General features: G+C 54.5%; 1 protein-coding gene across 3 annotated transcripts; it reads right to left on the bottom strand.

Annotated features, from left to right (window-relative positions):
* Positions 1-1,606: 1,606 nt before the first annotated feature.
* On the bottom strand, positions 1,607-10,601 carry GLRX (glutaredoxin). Of its 3 annotated transcripts, XR_011997021.1 has the most exons (4): positions 10,147-10,601; positions 4,414-4,533; positions 4,093-4,207; positions 1,607-2,832 (listed from the first exon to the last, which is right to left on the bottom strand). XR_011997021.1 is itself a non-coding variant. In XM_025992878.2 (3 exons), the coding sequence occupies exons 1-2, from the start codon at positions 10,351-10,353 to the stop codon at positions 4,420-4,422; spliced, it is 321 nt and encodes a 106-aa protein (XP_025848663.1). In that variant the 5' UTR covers positions 10,354-10,601; the 3' UTR covers positions 1,607-2,832; positions 4,414-4,419. The 3 variants fall into 3 exon arrangements, 2 of the variants coding, with proteins under 2 accessions (XP_025848663.1, XP_025848664.1); XM_025992878.2 differs by lacking the exon at positions 4,093-4,207; XM_025992879.2 differs by lacking the exon at positions 4,093-4,207 and having other exon boundaries at positions 1,607-2,827.
* Between the last annotated feature and the right edge of the window lie 2,887 nt (positions 10,602-13,488).

Raw genomic sequence — 13,488 nt, 5'->3', positions numbered from 1 at the left:
GGGCCAGGCCCGAGAGGCGGCGGCCCAGAGCGGGGCCGTGGAGGGCTCTCCAGTGTCGCCTGTCCTTCGTTTCCCGTGACTTGAGCGGAGAGCCCAGAAGAGCCCGCAGCACACGGTCACCTGAGGGTGCCTTGTTCGGGTGACCCTTTCATTCTTCCCACCACACCTGCCCGCTGAGGGCCCCCCCAGGGCAGTGTGCTTTGGCGCCCCCGGGGCTGGAGGTGGGCCGGAGACAAGGCGCAGCGGCCCACTTCCCTTGACTCTGTTTCCCCGGGATGCCCAGTCCTCGTTCCCACGGGCGCTTTCCCCGGCACGCACTCGGGGCCACCCCTCAGGTACCGCCAGGGAGGTCGAGGCCCACTGTCCTCCCCGGGCCCGTTCACCTGATGGGGGGACCCCGCCCTTGCCTTACCCAGCCCGGCTGTGTTTGCTAACGCTTTTCAAAACTAAAATGTGTTGCTGAGGGATATTTAGGGCGTGAAACTATAGAGAAGCCCCAGCACGATTACAGCAGAAGTGAGCTAGTGACCCCCTCTGCGGAGGCAGAGGGGGGGTGCCCGTACCCCGGGAGGGGCACACGGGCGTCTGGCACCTCATCAGTCCCCGGGAGGGCCTCGGTTCCACAGGCGCTTCATTCCTCAGCCTGGAAGCCAGACGTGTGGCTGATAGTTTACCCAGAACTGTGCGGTCTACGCACTCAGACGTATTTCTAACTAGGCTCCAACGAAACTGATCCATGTGTGGTCAAAACAGGGCTTTGGGATGGGCGGAGAAGGAAGGGCGTCCAGTATTGTTTGACATCTTAAGCCTCGTGCCTGTAGGGCTTTGATGAAAGAGATCGTCTGTGCTAGAAACTGGGCACACAGGATGTTTAGGTGGAGACTCTTGCCTTTGAGTATTTCTGAATCTGGCAAGAGAGAAGAGCAGTACAGAGCATTCATGGCAGTTCAGCCCTATGAGAGGGTTTTTTTTTTTTTTTTTTTTTTTTTTTTTTTTTTAATGTCTATTCATGAAAGAGAGAGAGAGGCAGAGGGAGAAGCAGGCTCCCTGCAGGGAGCCCGACGCGACTCCATCCTGGGTCTCCAGGGTCACGCTCTGGGCTGAAGGCAGGTGCTAAACCACTGAGCCACCCAGGGATCCCTGCTATGAGAGTTTTCAAGTACCTATATGTGGAGTGCTTTAGGACACAGAAGAGAAAGCAATGGCTTTTTTTTTTTTTTTTTTTTGCCAAAAGGTAGTGAGATGAGAGAGGAGGTACAGGGGAGATAGTCTGTAAATCAGGCCTTAAAGGAGAATTTTGGAAGTAAATCAAAGGTGAAGACAGGGTGTCTCAGGACGAAATGTGAAAGTGTGGGCAAATGGTCTGGAGGGGATTACACACTGTGCCGGTTGCCTACTGCACAACCTCCAGGAGGCAGCCCCAGTGTTGTGCAGTTCATAACCTGCACAATCATCCACAGCAACCTGGTTGAAGGGTATTAGGTTAAGAAAGGGAAAAATAGAATGTGAAATGAAACTGTTATTGATTCTAAACATTATTCGTTAGGTTAGTGTTGACATAGTCAAATTGTCATTTCAATAAAAAATTTGAAAATCACACGACCCATTTGTACTCAGTGAAGGACAATAGCATGTGCCTTTATTTATAATGGTAGGGGACAAACATGAATACAGTTTGAATGCGGTGTACTTCACATTAACATGATTCCTTAAGGTATTGAGGATATAGAAAAGAAATAGACAAAAATCACCATCATTTAACCATTCACATTAGGAACAGCAGAATTAATATTGCATTTCTAGAACAAACTGCACCATAAGAGTGGAGGGGGAAAAAGGAGAGAGAAAATCATTTAGGACCACGCCTCTCAAGTATGGCCACTTTCATAGACATATTCTAGGGAGAGGGGTTTGCAAGTTTTCTGTGATAACATTTTAGATGTTGTATTTTACTTTTGTTCATAATCTAAACAAGTTAAGACACACTTATTGAGGATTACCTGGATGACCACCGTGCATAAGAGAGATGCCCCATGAAGGCAGCAGCTGTGCTTATACCCCCATCTCTGTGGCACCAAGTGAAGACCAACTGCGCTTAATTTTTCATGTGGTGTTTCTCAAATTGGGTCCTCTAGACCCTTCCTGGAGTTGTTGAACATTTCCTAGGAGCTCTCTGAGTTGTCTAGGTTAAGAACACTGATTCAGAGCAATGATTCTCAAGATAGGGTGGAGTGGGGTGGGGATCATGACTGGGGAGAAACATGTAGCTTGAAAAAGCGTATCAAAATACCTGTTGCTTTCATGATGCAAATTCTATAAAGTCAGATTCAACAAAGTAACTTTCAGGCAGTAGCAGAAAACCAGTTACAGATTCATCCTAAACTTGGATCAACTTGGGATAAACTTGGTTGAGAAACACTGGCTCCGAGGTAGAAGAGTCCTAGCATATGGAGAGCGGCCAGGAAGAGACACATGCCAAAGAGAAAGGACACCTTTTGGGTCACTGAGTGAATCCCAAGCCATAGCTTGTCATGGTCTTTTGGAACCCAAAGGGCCAATCGAGAAGAAACATAAGATACCCATCAACTTTCTCAGACCTGTGGTTTGGGGCAAGTTGGTCCACTTTTAATACTGAATCAAAAGAACAAAAACCTATTTTTGCCCAAAATCCCCTCACTCCCCCCTCCTTTTTTTTTTTGGTTAACATATTTCAGAATTTTAAATAAACAGTTGGTTGCTGTGGCTGTTAGCCCCGGATCCATCCGCCAGGAAGTATGGTTATCATTTGAAATGCCATCCAGCTCTCAGGAGGATATCATCCTGGGGTCTGCTCTGCCAGGGAAACAAAAGTCAAACAAGTGGATTTTCTTGGAAAGGTAAATTCCCCTCATTTTTTTTTTCCATTACCACAACACTTACTCTTGCCTTTTAAGCACATTCTGTTACAAATGGCTCTGAGCTACAGTTGGCAGTAAAATACTGAGATCCTAGAATGCTGGAGGACAATGCAAATAGACCTTGTGAATAAGGGGAGCACTAAGGCCCCCCCAACACAGAGGTAGTTGGGGAAATGACCTTTCATATCTTCCCAGCAAAGTCATTAGTTTTCTTCCATTTTTACTCTAAGCCTAAATTGCTCCAAAGTGTTCCAGAATAGGAAACATTTAGCACCACAGTTAATTGGGGTTTGAGTGCTCGGATACGTGGGGCGAGGCCAGAACGCTACACAAGCAGACGTAGTGTTCACTTGCTGCGAGGACGTTGTAGAATTGTGATTAGGAGCTTCCTAAAACTGACTACTTCATTTCAAGGTACTCAATTTTTTTTTTTTAATTTCTGTTGCTATTTTGAGTGACTACCACAAATTACACACACACATTGCTCAAGGGTAAATTATTAATTCACGGGCAATAAATACCCCCCAAAGATATTTTGGTCTACGAACCATACATTGGTCAAAGTCTCCTTTGACTTAAAAAAAACAAAACAAAACACTGAGTCTCTCTGCTTGTGAGTCAGTGGAACTGGCCTACTTAGCATCTAGTGAACAGTAACAAGAGCTGGGGCAAGATCCCAAAAGTACCCCGGTTCTGTTTTGAAGAGTTCATCACCCCGTGGCTTTCCATTCAGCCAAGGGTCTCCTTTGAGTGGCAACTGTAGGAAACTTTGTTCTGACATTTGGGAAGCCGATCAGATTGAACTGATTTGCAGTGTAAACACAGGTAATGCCAAATTACCTCGTTTTCCACACTGTGTTTAGAATAATCCTAATTATTTACCATGGCCTGTGCGCCCTGGCGCCTGCCCCCATTTCTTGCTACTCTTCCTTCTCATTGCACTTCACTCAGTCTGTTCTTGCTTTCTGTTCCTTGGATAGTCCATACTTGTCAGCTCAGGGCCTTCGCACCTGCTGTTTCCCTGGCCCTAAAAGCTTTTTGGCCTTATCTTTACATGGCTGCTCCTTATCAAGCAGGTCCCAGCTCCGCCAGCTGAGAAAGGCCTTCCTTCATCCTATTAGCTACATTTCCTCCTACCCCCTGCCTTGTTCCATCACGTTATTCTGTTAATTTGTTTCAGGAATTATTTGCTTACTTGGTTTTGGTGGGTCCACCTCTCTAGAACAGAGGTTCTGTGTTAGCATTTGGCTCATCCCTCTACTCTCCGTCCCTCACACAATGTGTGCACATAGTAAGTGCTCAGTAAGCATCTGTGAAATAAAGGTCGAGTGAAAGGATTTCCTCCTGTCCATACAATCTCTTTGCAAAATAGGAAACTCATAAATGACATCACAGTTCTTTAAGTCACCCCACATCACTCTTTCTCTAGCTGAACTGCCTTGCTGGAGGGTAATAAAATCCAGGAGAACTCTGTCATCTCCCGGTGTCCCTGGCCGGCACCCCACCCGTCTCTCACCTATAATTATTGCAGAGCTCCAATCTGCTGTAGCCTCTTGCACAGTTCCCCACTCTGATTCATTTCTATCAGATCGCTGCAGCCACCGATACAGTCTCTTCCGATAAAGACCCGAGGCACCTAAAAAAGCAAGCAAACCAAGATGGGTAAGGAGCGTCACTATTAGGTTAGAAAGAATGACATTTTTCCCCCTTCCTTTAAAAGTTTCCCGTGATTCCAAAGCTTTTAAAAATCGCTTTACAACCTCCTCTTGCATATTCTTTCAGGTTGGAACTTTGCTGTAATCGTAAAATTATTCACCAAAGAATGTTTCTAGGCCACGATGTTCTTCACGTGGAGGATGCTGTGCATTGAGATGGTCTAACTTGTCAACATAACTTAACATTTTCGTTCTCGAGAAACACAGTTCAGGGAAAGAATTTTGGTTGCTGCAGCTAGACCACCCTGGTTGCATTCTGGTTTCTCTGTAGCTGGGACCACACCGGAGCCCTGACGCTGAGCCATGACAACCGGGAAGGAGTTGGTTTCTCAACACAGCTAGAAAAGCATCTGCATCAGGTCCCAGCCCCTGATTGTAAAATTCCCAGTCCGTCAGAGTCATCTGTCTCTGTTGTGGGCTCTGTCCTCAGCTGGGGAGGGGGGGGTATCGGGCTCCCCCGTTTTCTGTCTCCTGCCTATCATAATATGTTCAAGTGCTATAGGTCCGGGACGGAGGGCTGCTTTGGTTTCACCCCTGGCACGTGTGGGTCACCCGAGGCAGGCCAGGCCGGCAGAGTCATTACACCTGCCAAATGCGATCGTCCCCGGTCACAGTCGGGCTCCCTCCGTGGTGCTTCCAGAGTGTTTTTAGAATCCTGAGGGAGGAGGAAGTCCTCTCACGGTGGCCCAGACCACTTCCAGGCTAACTTGTAAAGAAAAGCTGACAGGCAGTGAAGAAACAAGCGCAGGACAGGTCACCTGACTGTCAGAAGCCAGCAGGCCCTCTTCCTGAACCCTAGGAACCTACCAGAAGGGGCAGGAGAGATGAAAGACAGAGGGCAGCGAAAGTACCTTCAAAGCTCTTGATTTTCCTCAAAAAGGCATAACAAGTCAAGTGAATTTTTTAAAACATGAGGGAGATGAAAAAAAGGGCTGAATCACTACTTCAGGTAAGTTTTTACCGTGATTTTATTAAGGGGTTCTGGGTGGGAGTGAGCTTTACAAGTCAAGGCCAAATAGCAAAAGAACCTGCACTACGTTTCCAGGGCTACTTCCTGTGCCTGGAGACTGGGCACGAGCACACCGAACTGCATCCCAGTGACGAAGCACACAGATGTCCTCTCCAGTCCCAGACTGCAGCGCCTGCTCCACCCGCCACCGGGGCCCTGTGGCCACTTCCTGGGTGGGGAAACCCCAGCCAGGCAACGTATTTTTATCAGCAGATGGAACAGCTATGGGAAGATGAGGGCAGAAATCTAAGTTTTCCTTTGGGTCCTGTCCATTATTTTAGAAAACCCGAAGCTCCCACTGCTCCAAATTATTGGGGATTTTTTGGCTTTTGTCACCCTGGGAATACAAGGCGGTGGTCAGGGTAGCAGCAACTGCAACAGAGCCCCTGTAATTGTAATGTCACTGTACTGCAGAGCTCCTTCTTCAGAGGCATTGCCTGATGAAATAGAAATCATCTGAGCTTTATTTATTTGAGGGAGAGAGGGAGCGAGGGAGCATGCGTGCTGGCACTCACACAGGAGTAGGGGGAGAAGCTGAGGGGGAGGGAAAGGGAGGAGGAGAGGAATCTCAGGTGAACCCTGCACTGAACCTGGAGCCCAGCGCAGGCCTCAGCCTCATGACCCTGAGATCATGACCTGAGCTGAAACCGAGAGTCAGACACCTCACCGACTGAGCCCCCCAGGTGCCCCGAAATCATGTGAGCTTTAAACAAGCAGATGCAGTCACTCTTGAACTTCTATATTTTCAAAAACAGCGGAGCGATTGTCACTACGCTTCCCTCTTGCCACATCCCCACCTCCGACCGGGCTGTTGGCCGAGACCATTTGAACCCGTTGGAAGGAGGCCCCGAGGAGCAAGGGGTCCTCACCGTAGGCCCCACCTGGCAAAGCAGCTGGTCTGCCTGCGAGCCCAGAGGCCCCCCTGTCCTTACGCCCACCCCCCAGGGGAGGCCACGGCGCAACCACTTAAAGCACAGCAGTTACTGGGACCTGCGACAGAGGCTGGGCTCCAGGCTGCATGTGCCAGTGTGGGAAGCTGTGGTGACCCGGCTGCTATCTGCTCAGGAAGGTGAAGACACCCGTGCTCTGGGGGCTCCCCTGCAAGCCCCAGCCCCCTCTTCCAGGAACTTGAGTGCCTCTTCCTGTCAAGCAGCAGAGACACAACTGCCACCATTCAAACAAGCCACAGGACCCTGGGGCCTGGACTTCCCTGGTACACCTTGCCCCTCCCCAGCCCGGCTCCAGGTGCCCAGAGACAGACCCCGCTGCTTCCCAGACTCTTCACCACCTCCCTGGCAATGCCCCGGGTGCTGCCACCAGCAGTTTCCATCTGAGTAACTGCTAGAGCCTCCAGATGTCTCCCAGCTCCAGGCTGGCCTTCCTGCGCTCACTTTCCCCCACAGACCCACGCTTTCAAAACTCAGGTTGGGTTACTCCTCTGCTCACAACTCTTTAGTGGGATCTCATTGCACTTCTGAAGCCACAGTCCTTGGGACAGCCTGAAAAGCCTTCCCGGCTACACCCCACTGCCTCATCTCCTCCTCCTTTCCTCCTGACTCACAGGGCTCCAGCCACACAGGCCTCCTTGCCAGGCATGTTTCTACCACAGGACCTCTGCACCTGCTCTTCCCACTCCCTGGAATACTCTGCCGCTAAATTTCTGCATGCATGGCCCTCTCACCTCCCTTAGAGACCTACTAAAATCAGCGAGGCCCTCATGGCTCTGCTTAAAACTGTACCTTGATGCCTACTGTCCACCTCCCTTTCCTACCCAGAGTAGTGCTTACACTGGCCACCTTCCAACAAACTGTTTTATTACTTCTTGTGATTACTAGAATGCAAGTTTCACAAAGGCAGGAGTTTTTCTTTGTTCTGTTCCTGGCACTTTCCCAATGGCCAGAAAAGTGCCGCTATATGTAGCTGGTGCTTAAAAAACTGCTGCATCCAACAAAATTAACCTTCAGAAGTGAAGGAGAGATACCTTCTCACATAAGCAAAAATGGGGGAACCTTGATGCCAGTAGAGCTGCCTTGCAAGAAATGTTCACAGGAGTTCTTTAGAGGGAAGGAAAAGGTTACAGGTCAGAAACTCGGATCTACTTGAAGAAAGGAAGAGCATGAGAGAAAGAATAAATGAAGATGCTGAGCCAGGAGCTTTGGCCAGAGCAAACCCCAAACACTTTCTCCAAGTACACGGCCTGATTGAAGACATGGGCTCCGGGCATCAGTCAGGTCCTGCTGGGCTCCTACTGTGTGCCCGTCGCCAGAGGTCATCACAGGGAAAGGAACACAGCAACTACTTCCAAGTGTCTAGTCTCTTCAGGTATAAACCCTTCCTTGTGAGGGAACGTAAATCACACACCGTAAAAGGATCTGTTCTCCCCTTTGGAGGAATGCATTCAGGACCCCGGAACCCATGGAAGGCCCTTTTAAAAATTCAAAAACAGACTTAAAAGACTACAAGACAAATTGTTGCTTTATGAAGAAATAGGGAAAAACAATGTGTCGAATGCAGGAAGAGGTTTCTCCTGCTAAAAAGATGCTGCTAGGCTGACAAGCGGCTCTCAAGATTTGTTGGATGTTGGGATTTTTTTCCCCCTTGGTAGGAAATAAATTATTTTTTCCAGCCTTATTAGGTATAATGAACAACTAAGTTTGTAGATATTTAAGGTCTACAACATTATGGTTTGGTAATACATGCACATTGTGAAATGATCACCGCAATCAAGTTAATTAACACGTCCACCACCGCACATAGTTAACTTTTTATGCGTGTGGTGAGAACACTTCAGTCTCCTCCCGCAGCAAACCGCAAGCATACAGGACAGTATTTATTAACGACAGTCCTCACGTTGCCCACGAGATCCTCAGAACTTCCCCATCTCTGGGACAGACCTTGTACCCTTCAGTCTGGGGGTCTTCACAACTATTGATGCCTGGCTCCTACCTCCAACGTGTGGCTGAACTGGTGAGGGGAGTGACCTGGGCAGCCGGAGTTTTTACAGCGCTCTTTGTGTGATGCCAACGTGCAGCAACATCTGGGAGCCCCCGCCACGAGGCACGCACCCATCACGGGGTCCCGGGCAGTGCTGGCGCTGCTCTCTGGCTCACAGGCCCGGGGCAGCCCGCCCAGCTGGTCCCTAAGCAGCTGGCGTCTCTAACCACGATGGCCTCCGCTGCAGGACCTCTCGCTCAGGCCCAGGAGTCCTCAGCTCACAGTGGGGGCCCCGGGAGCAACAGGGCAACAGGTGTAGCCTCCCTCTGTGCCAACAGACTGATGGCTGAGGAGAGGCGTGGAGAAACACCCCCCGCCCCCCACCCCGTGCTTCCTGCTCAGAACCCAGATAAAAGCCTGGGAGTCCAACTGAAGCAGGTAATGTGCTTCTGCAGACACAGTGTCCGAGAGGATGCGCATCCTGAAGGGGGCTGGGGTGGGGGGTCCCCGTGGCCCCTACCCCACCCGGTGCCAGATCTGGCCATACCCCCCCAAAAGCTGGGGGTGCTGAGGAAGAGGAAGCCTTTCCAGGTAGAGAAAAGCAGTTCCTAGAGGGCCTCACAATCTATGGGAGCCAAGGGGACTTGGAGGTCCCCTGCCTGTCTAGGTCTGGTGGCCAAAGGTCCTTGAGGATCCCCGAGGTGGCGCCTCGCCCAAGATCACGTTGCAAGCCATTGTGAAATCCAGGCTGGGACTCTGGCCCCTGAACTCCCTACCAGGGCGGGCCTGGAAACATCTGTAACATGGAAGAAGGAGCAAATCGTGACCCTTTAGAGTCTTTCCAGGGGACGGAGTGAGTTAAGATAGGGAAGAGGGAGCTAAGGGCTTGTGGTTAAAGGGCGCTTAGAGGAAAGACCAAGGCCGGCAAGTCCCCCTCGGGCCCCCTCGGCCAGATGAACACGGGAGAGAGGGCGTTCAACGCGCAGGTCACACTTGCCCCCGCGCCCCACTTCCCACCCCGGCCGCAAGCTGCAAACTGTCATTTCCCGGCAGTGCTCGAAACAAAGGCCGGCGGGGGCTCAAGCCTGCGGGGACAGCGCTGGGGCCGCGAGCCTGACGCACCGCACCGGGTCCGCTGCCTCGGGCTGCAGCCCAGCTGCCGACCCCATTGGGGTCCTCGCCTAGAGACCCCCCAGCGCCCCGGGGCTGCAGCCCAGCTGCCGTCCCCACTGGGGTCCTCGCCTAGAGACCCCCCAGCGCCCCGGGGCTGCCGCCCAGCTGCCGTCCCCAGCCGGGTCCTCGCCTAGAGACCCCCCAGCGCCCCGGGGCTGCAGCCCAGCTGCCGTCCCCACTGGGGTCCTCGCCTAGAGACCCCCCAGCGCCCCGGGGCTGCAGCCCAGCTGCCGTCCCCAGCCGGGTCCTCGCCTAGAGACCCCCCAGCGCCCCGGGGCTGCAGCCCAGCTGCCGTCCCCAGCCGGGTCCTCGCCTAGAGACCCCCCAGCGCCCCGGGCCCCGGCGCATCCCCCGCTCAGCCCCACAGGGAAAGGGAATGGGGGCGGGGGAGCCTCCGGCCCGGCCTTGGAGAACCCACCGTCCTGGCGCCCGTGAGCTTTTCCAGATAGTCCTGGATGCTGCCGGTGTCGCCGGCGGCCGTGATGTCGACAAATTCCAGAGCCCCCGGCCTGAAGGGCAGCGCGCCGAGCAGCTCCTGGGCCCTCCGGCAGTAGGGGCAGGTGGGCTTGACGAACACCACCACCTTCCCGGGCTGCAGCCTGCTGCTCACAAACGCCTGGGCCATGCCGACCGCCGCCGCCCCGGCTCGGCTCCTCGGCTCCGCGGGCGCCCGGGCAGCTGGGCTGGGGGCGGGCCGCCGGCTGGCTCGGGTGTCGGGGCCGCCCCGGGGCGGGGCTCGCCGGCGGCCGGATCCAGGTTTAAAGAGCCCGTCCGCGAGCTCGGCCGCAGGGCGGGCACCCTCGGCTGGGGTTGACCCGGGCTCTGCCCCGCCCGCCGCGTGGTCCGCGGCTTTCCCGGGCCGCCCGCCCTTCGGCGGAGAGCCTGGGCAAGTCACGGGGGGGGAGGCATGACGTCCGCGGGGGGGACATGACGTGTGCAGGGGGAATCACGTCTGCGGGGGGGCATCGCATCCGCGGGGGGGCATCACGTCAGCGGGGAGGCATCACGTCAGCGGGGGGGGGGCATCACATCTGCAGGGAGGGCATCACGTCTGCGGGGGGACATGACGTCAGCGGGGGGGGGCATCGCATCCGCGGGGGGGCATCACGTCAGCGGGGGGGGGGGCATCGCATCCGCGGGGGGGCATCACGTCTGCGGGGGGATCAAGTCTGCAGGGGGGGCATCACGTCTGCGGGGGGGGCATCACGTCGGGGGGGGGCATCGCATCCGCGGGGGGGGCATCACGTCTTCAGGGGGGGGGCACCGCATCTGCAGGGGGGGCATCACGTCTGCGGGGGGGCATCACGTCAGGGGGGGGCATCGCATCCGCGGGGGGGGGGCATCACGTCTGCGGGGGGTGGGGCATCACGTCTGCAGACCAGCACCCGGGAGGACACGGAGCCCGCACTGGCTTCTCCCGCCAGGTCCTCGCGTCATCACGCAGAAGCAGGATCACTCATGAAACACTGAAATCATCTTAGAGGAAGTGAAACCCAAATTGTGACTCTGCTTCCCATCTTGACGTGGCTCCCAGGGCTTGGTGGCTGGCCTGGTGGAGGGGTGTTTGCGGCCTGATTGCTCTCACGAGCTAGTTCCCAACCCTTAAAAAATCTCTACAGGTCACGCAGGAATCTGGTCTTGCAACCTGTCTCCCTTCGAATTCGGGTCAGGTCCATTGGTGGCAGCAACGGGGGTCGGGGGGGGTGGAGGGGGAAGTGTCCAGCTCAGCAGGCCCCAAGTGACCCTGGCTTGTCACAGGCCATCGGCCAGTGCCTGCCTTGGGGACACTTGCTTCCCTGTTGCCACAGCCTTGGAATTTGTGACCCTTGAGCACCCCGCCTTGCCATGAAAGCACGTTCCCACATGCACCCTGATTTCACACTGCGGGTTCAAGGAGGATATTTTTCTGGGTGACCCTCGGATGGTGGCTGTTCGGTTTCACTGTTTGAGGAATGCAGCGGTGCAATGACTCAGCCACCACACTCACGTCCAGGGTCCTGAGACACAGAGCAGGGGCTGCGTGGTGTTCCGGCCTGTGCGGCCGCAGTGCTCCTAGGCAGCTAGGCCTTCCGTTCTAGGCCCTTCTGACCCCTCGGGGTGCAGTAAGTTAAATACATACACCAAGGAAAACCCACCTTTAGAAGTGAATCTTTTTCTGCGGGAAGTTCTACGCTGAAGCTGGGGGCGGGGCAGTGAGGGGCGCCTCCACCCTGGGGAGGGGGTGTGGGGATCAGGGACTGGGCTGCAGGAAGAAGGTGGACTCCCAGATGCAGCTGTGATCCTAAGATCAAATGGCAGAGGGAGAAGCCTAGAGTTCAAGTCACACAGAGGAGCTCCCCAGGGAGCTCCCGGCCACGGACAGACCGGGCTTCGGGGGGCCTGGGGCAGCTTGCGGGGTCTCCTCCCCACTGCAGAAGCACAGAGCCAGTTCTCTGGCTTCCGCCCACTCCCCCTTCCTTTAGGGGGCTCTCCCCGTGCCGGGGTCTCTCCAGGGACCTCAGTGGTGCTGTTTTCTGTTCCCCGGGGCCTGGGGTTCATGGGCAGACCTTGTACCTGGCTGTTCCCTCTTTGCTCACTGTCTGGGCCCCCCTGTCACCCTCTGTGCCCCTTTTTTCAACAGCTGCGACTCTGTTCCTTGTTAAAAACCATCATCACGGCCAGCTTTCATCTCCTTTGACCCTGCTCACCTGGCTCAACCCCTTGCCAACAGCCAGGGCTCAGGAAACTTGCTGTTGGCTTGCTCTCCATAGTCCTTGCCACCACCTCCCACTGTCCGCCCCCCTTGCTGTGACCTGACCTCCTCATCTGCCTACCATCCTGCAGACGCTCCTCTGCTGAGTCACAGGGTGGCCAGGTGTCCTGACAGCCTAACTGCAAAGTGTGGGTGTGCAGGGAGCGTTTGGTAAGCTGGTGGAGTGGACACAGGGTCCCCGGGCGGCTGGGTCCCTGGGGCAGAGATTGGGATCACAGGGAGACTGTCTTCCGCCCCAGGCTCAGCCCTGGGGACTGGCTCCGAGGCCTTGGGACCGATGGCCACCTGCCGAGAAGGCATTGGCCTGAGGCGCTGTGTGAGCCACGGAACTCCAACGGATGACAAATAGGGGGTGTCCTCTTCCTTTCTCAGAAAATGCCGTAGCTCCAGCTCAGGGAAGAAGTCAGAAGAATACTCCGCTGATTTGGCATCACCAAGGTGTGTGGCTTTGGCAAAGCAAGAGACAGAGGCCCTGCGCCAGGGGGGCTGTGGGGGGCCCTGGCGTCAGATGGGGGTGTGGGGGCCAGCACATGGACACTCCGCTCGGGCCTGTGCACCCCACTCCCAGGCCCTCAGAGAAACAACGGGAAGCGAGGACTCGTTTTCAGGGAGTCCTGGCTCTGCAGAGGGTTGGCCACAGGCCGGTGATGCGTGTGAAACGGTGGCTCGTACTGCCCGTGTGACCTCGTGTGTACCACAGGCCGATGGGGCCCGGGGAAATCTGGCCACAAATGAACATTTTTCAGGCCTTTTCCTGACTTGTCCCCTTTGCAGGTCACCGTCCCCTCTTGAAGCTCTCTTCTTTGAAAAGTCATTTTCCTGTATCTCTGGGCATCCTGTCTCACATTGTTTCTCAAGAATTTTGCCTACACATGTGGTCTATCCTGTGGCTTGGTCGTCTTCTCACTGTCACTCACCACCATCCCACACCCTCCTTGAAAGACGTCATCTGCCCACGTGGCTCCAGCTAGCACCTGTTTGCTGATGAGTACCGAGTTTATTTTTCTT

Source organism: Vulpes vulpes, chromosome 14 (genome assembly GCF_048418805.1).
Source record: "Vulpes vulpes isolate BD-2025 chromosome 14, VulVul3, whole genome shotgun sequence".
In the NCBI taxonomy this organism is placed as follows: Eukaryota; Metazoa; Chordata; class Mammalia; order Carnivora; family Canidae; genus Vulpes; species Vulpes vulpes.
The sequence above is the reverse complement of the archived record's forward strand: the minus strand, read 5'-3'. Positions and strand labels throughout refer to the sequence as shown.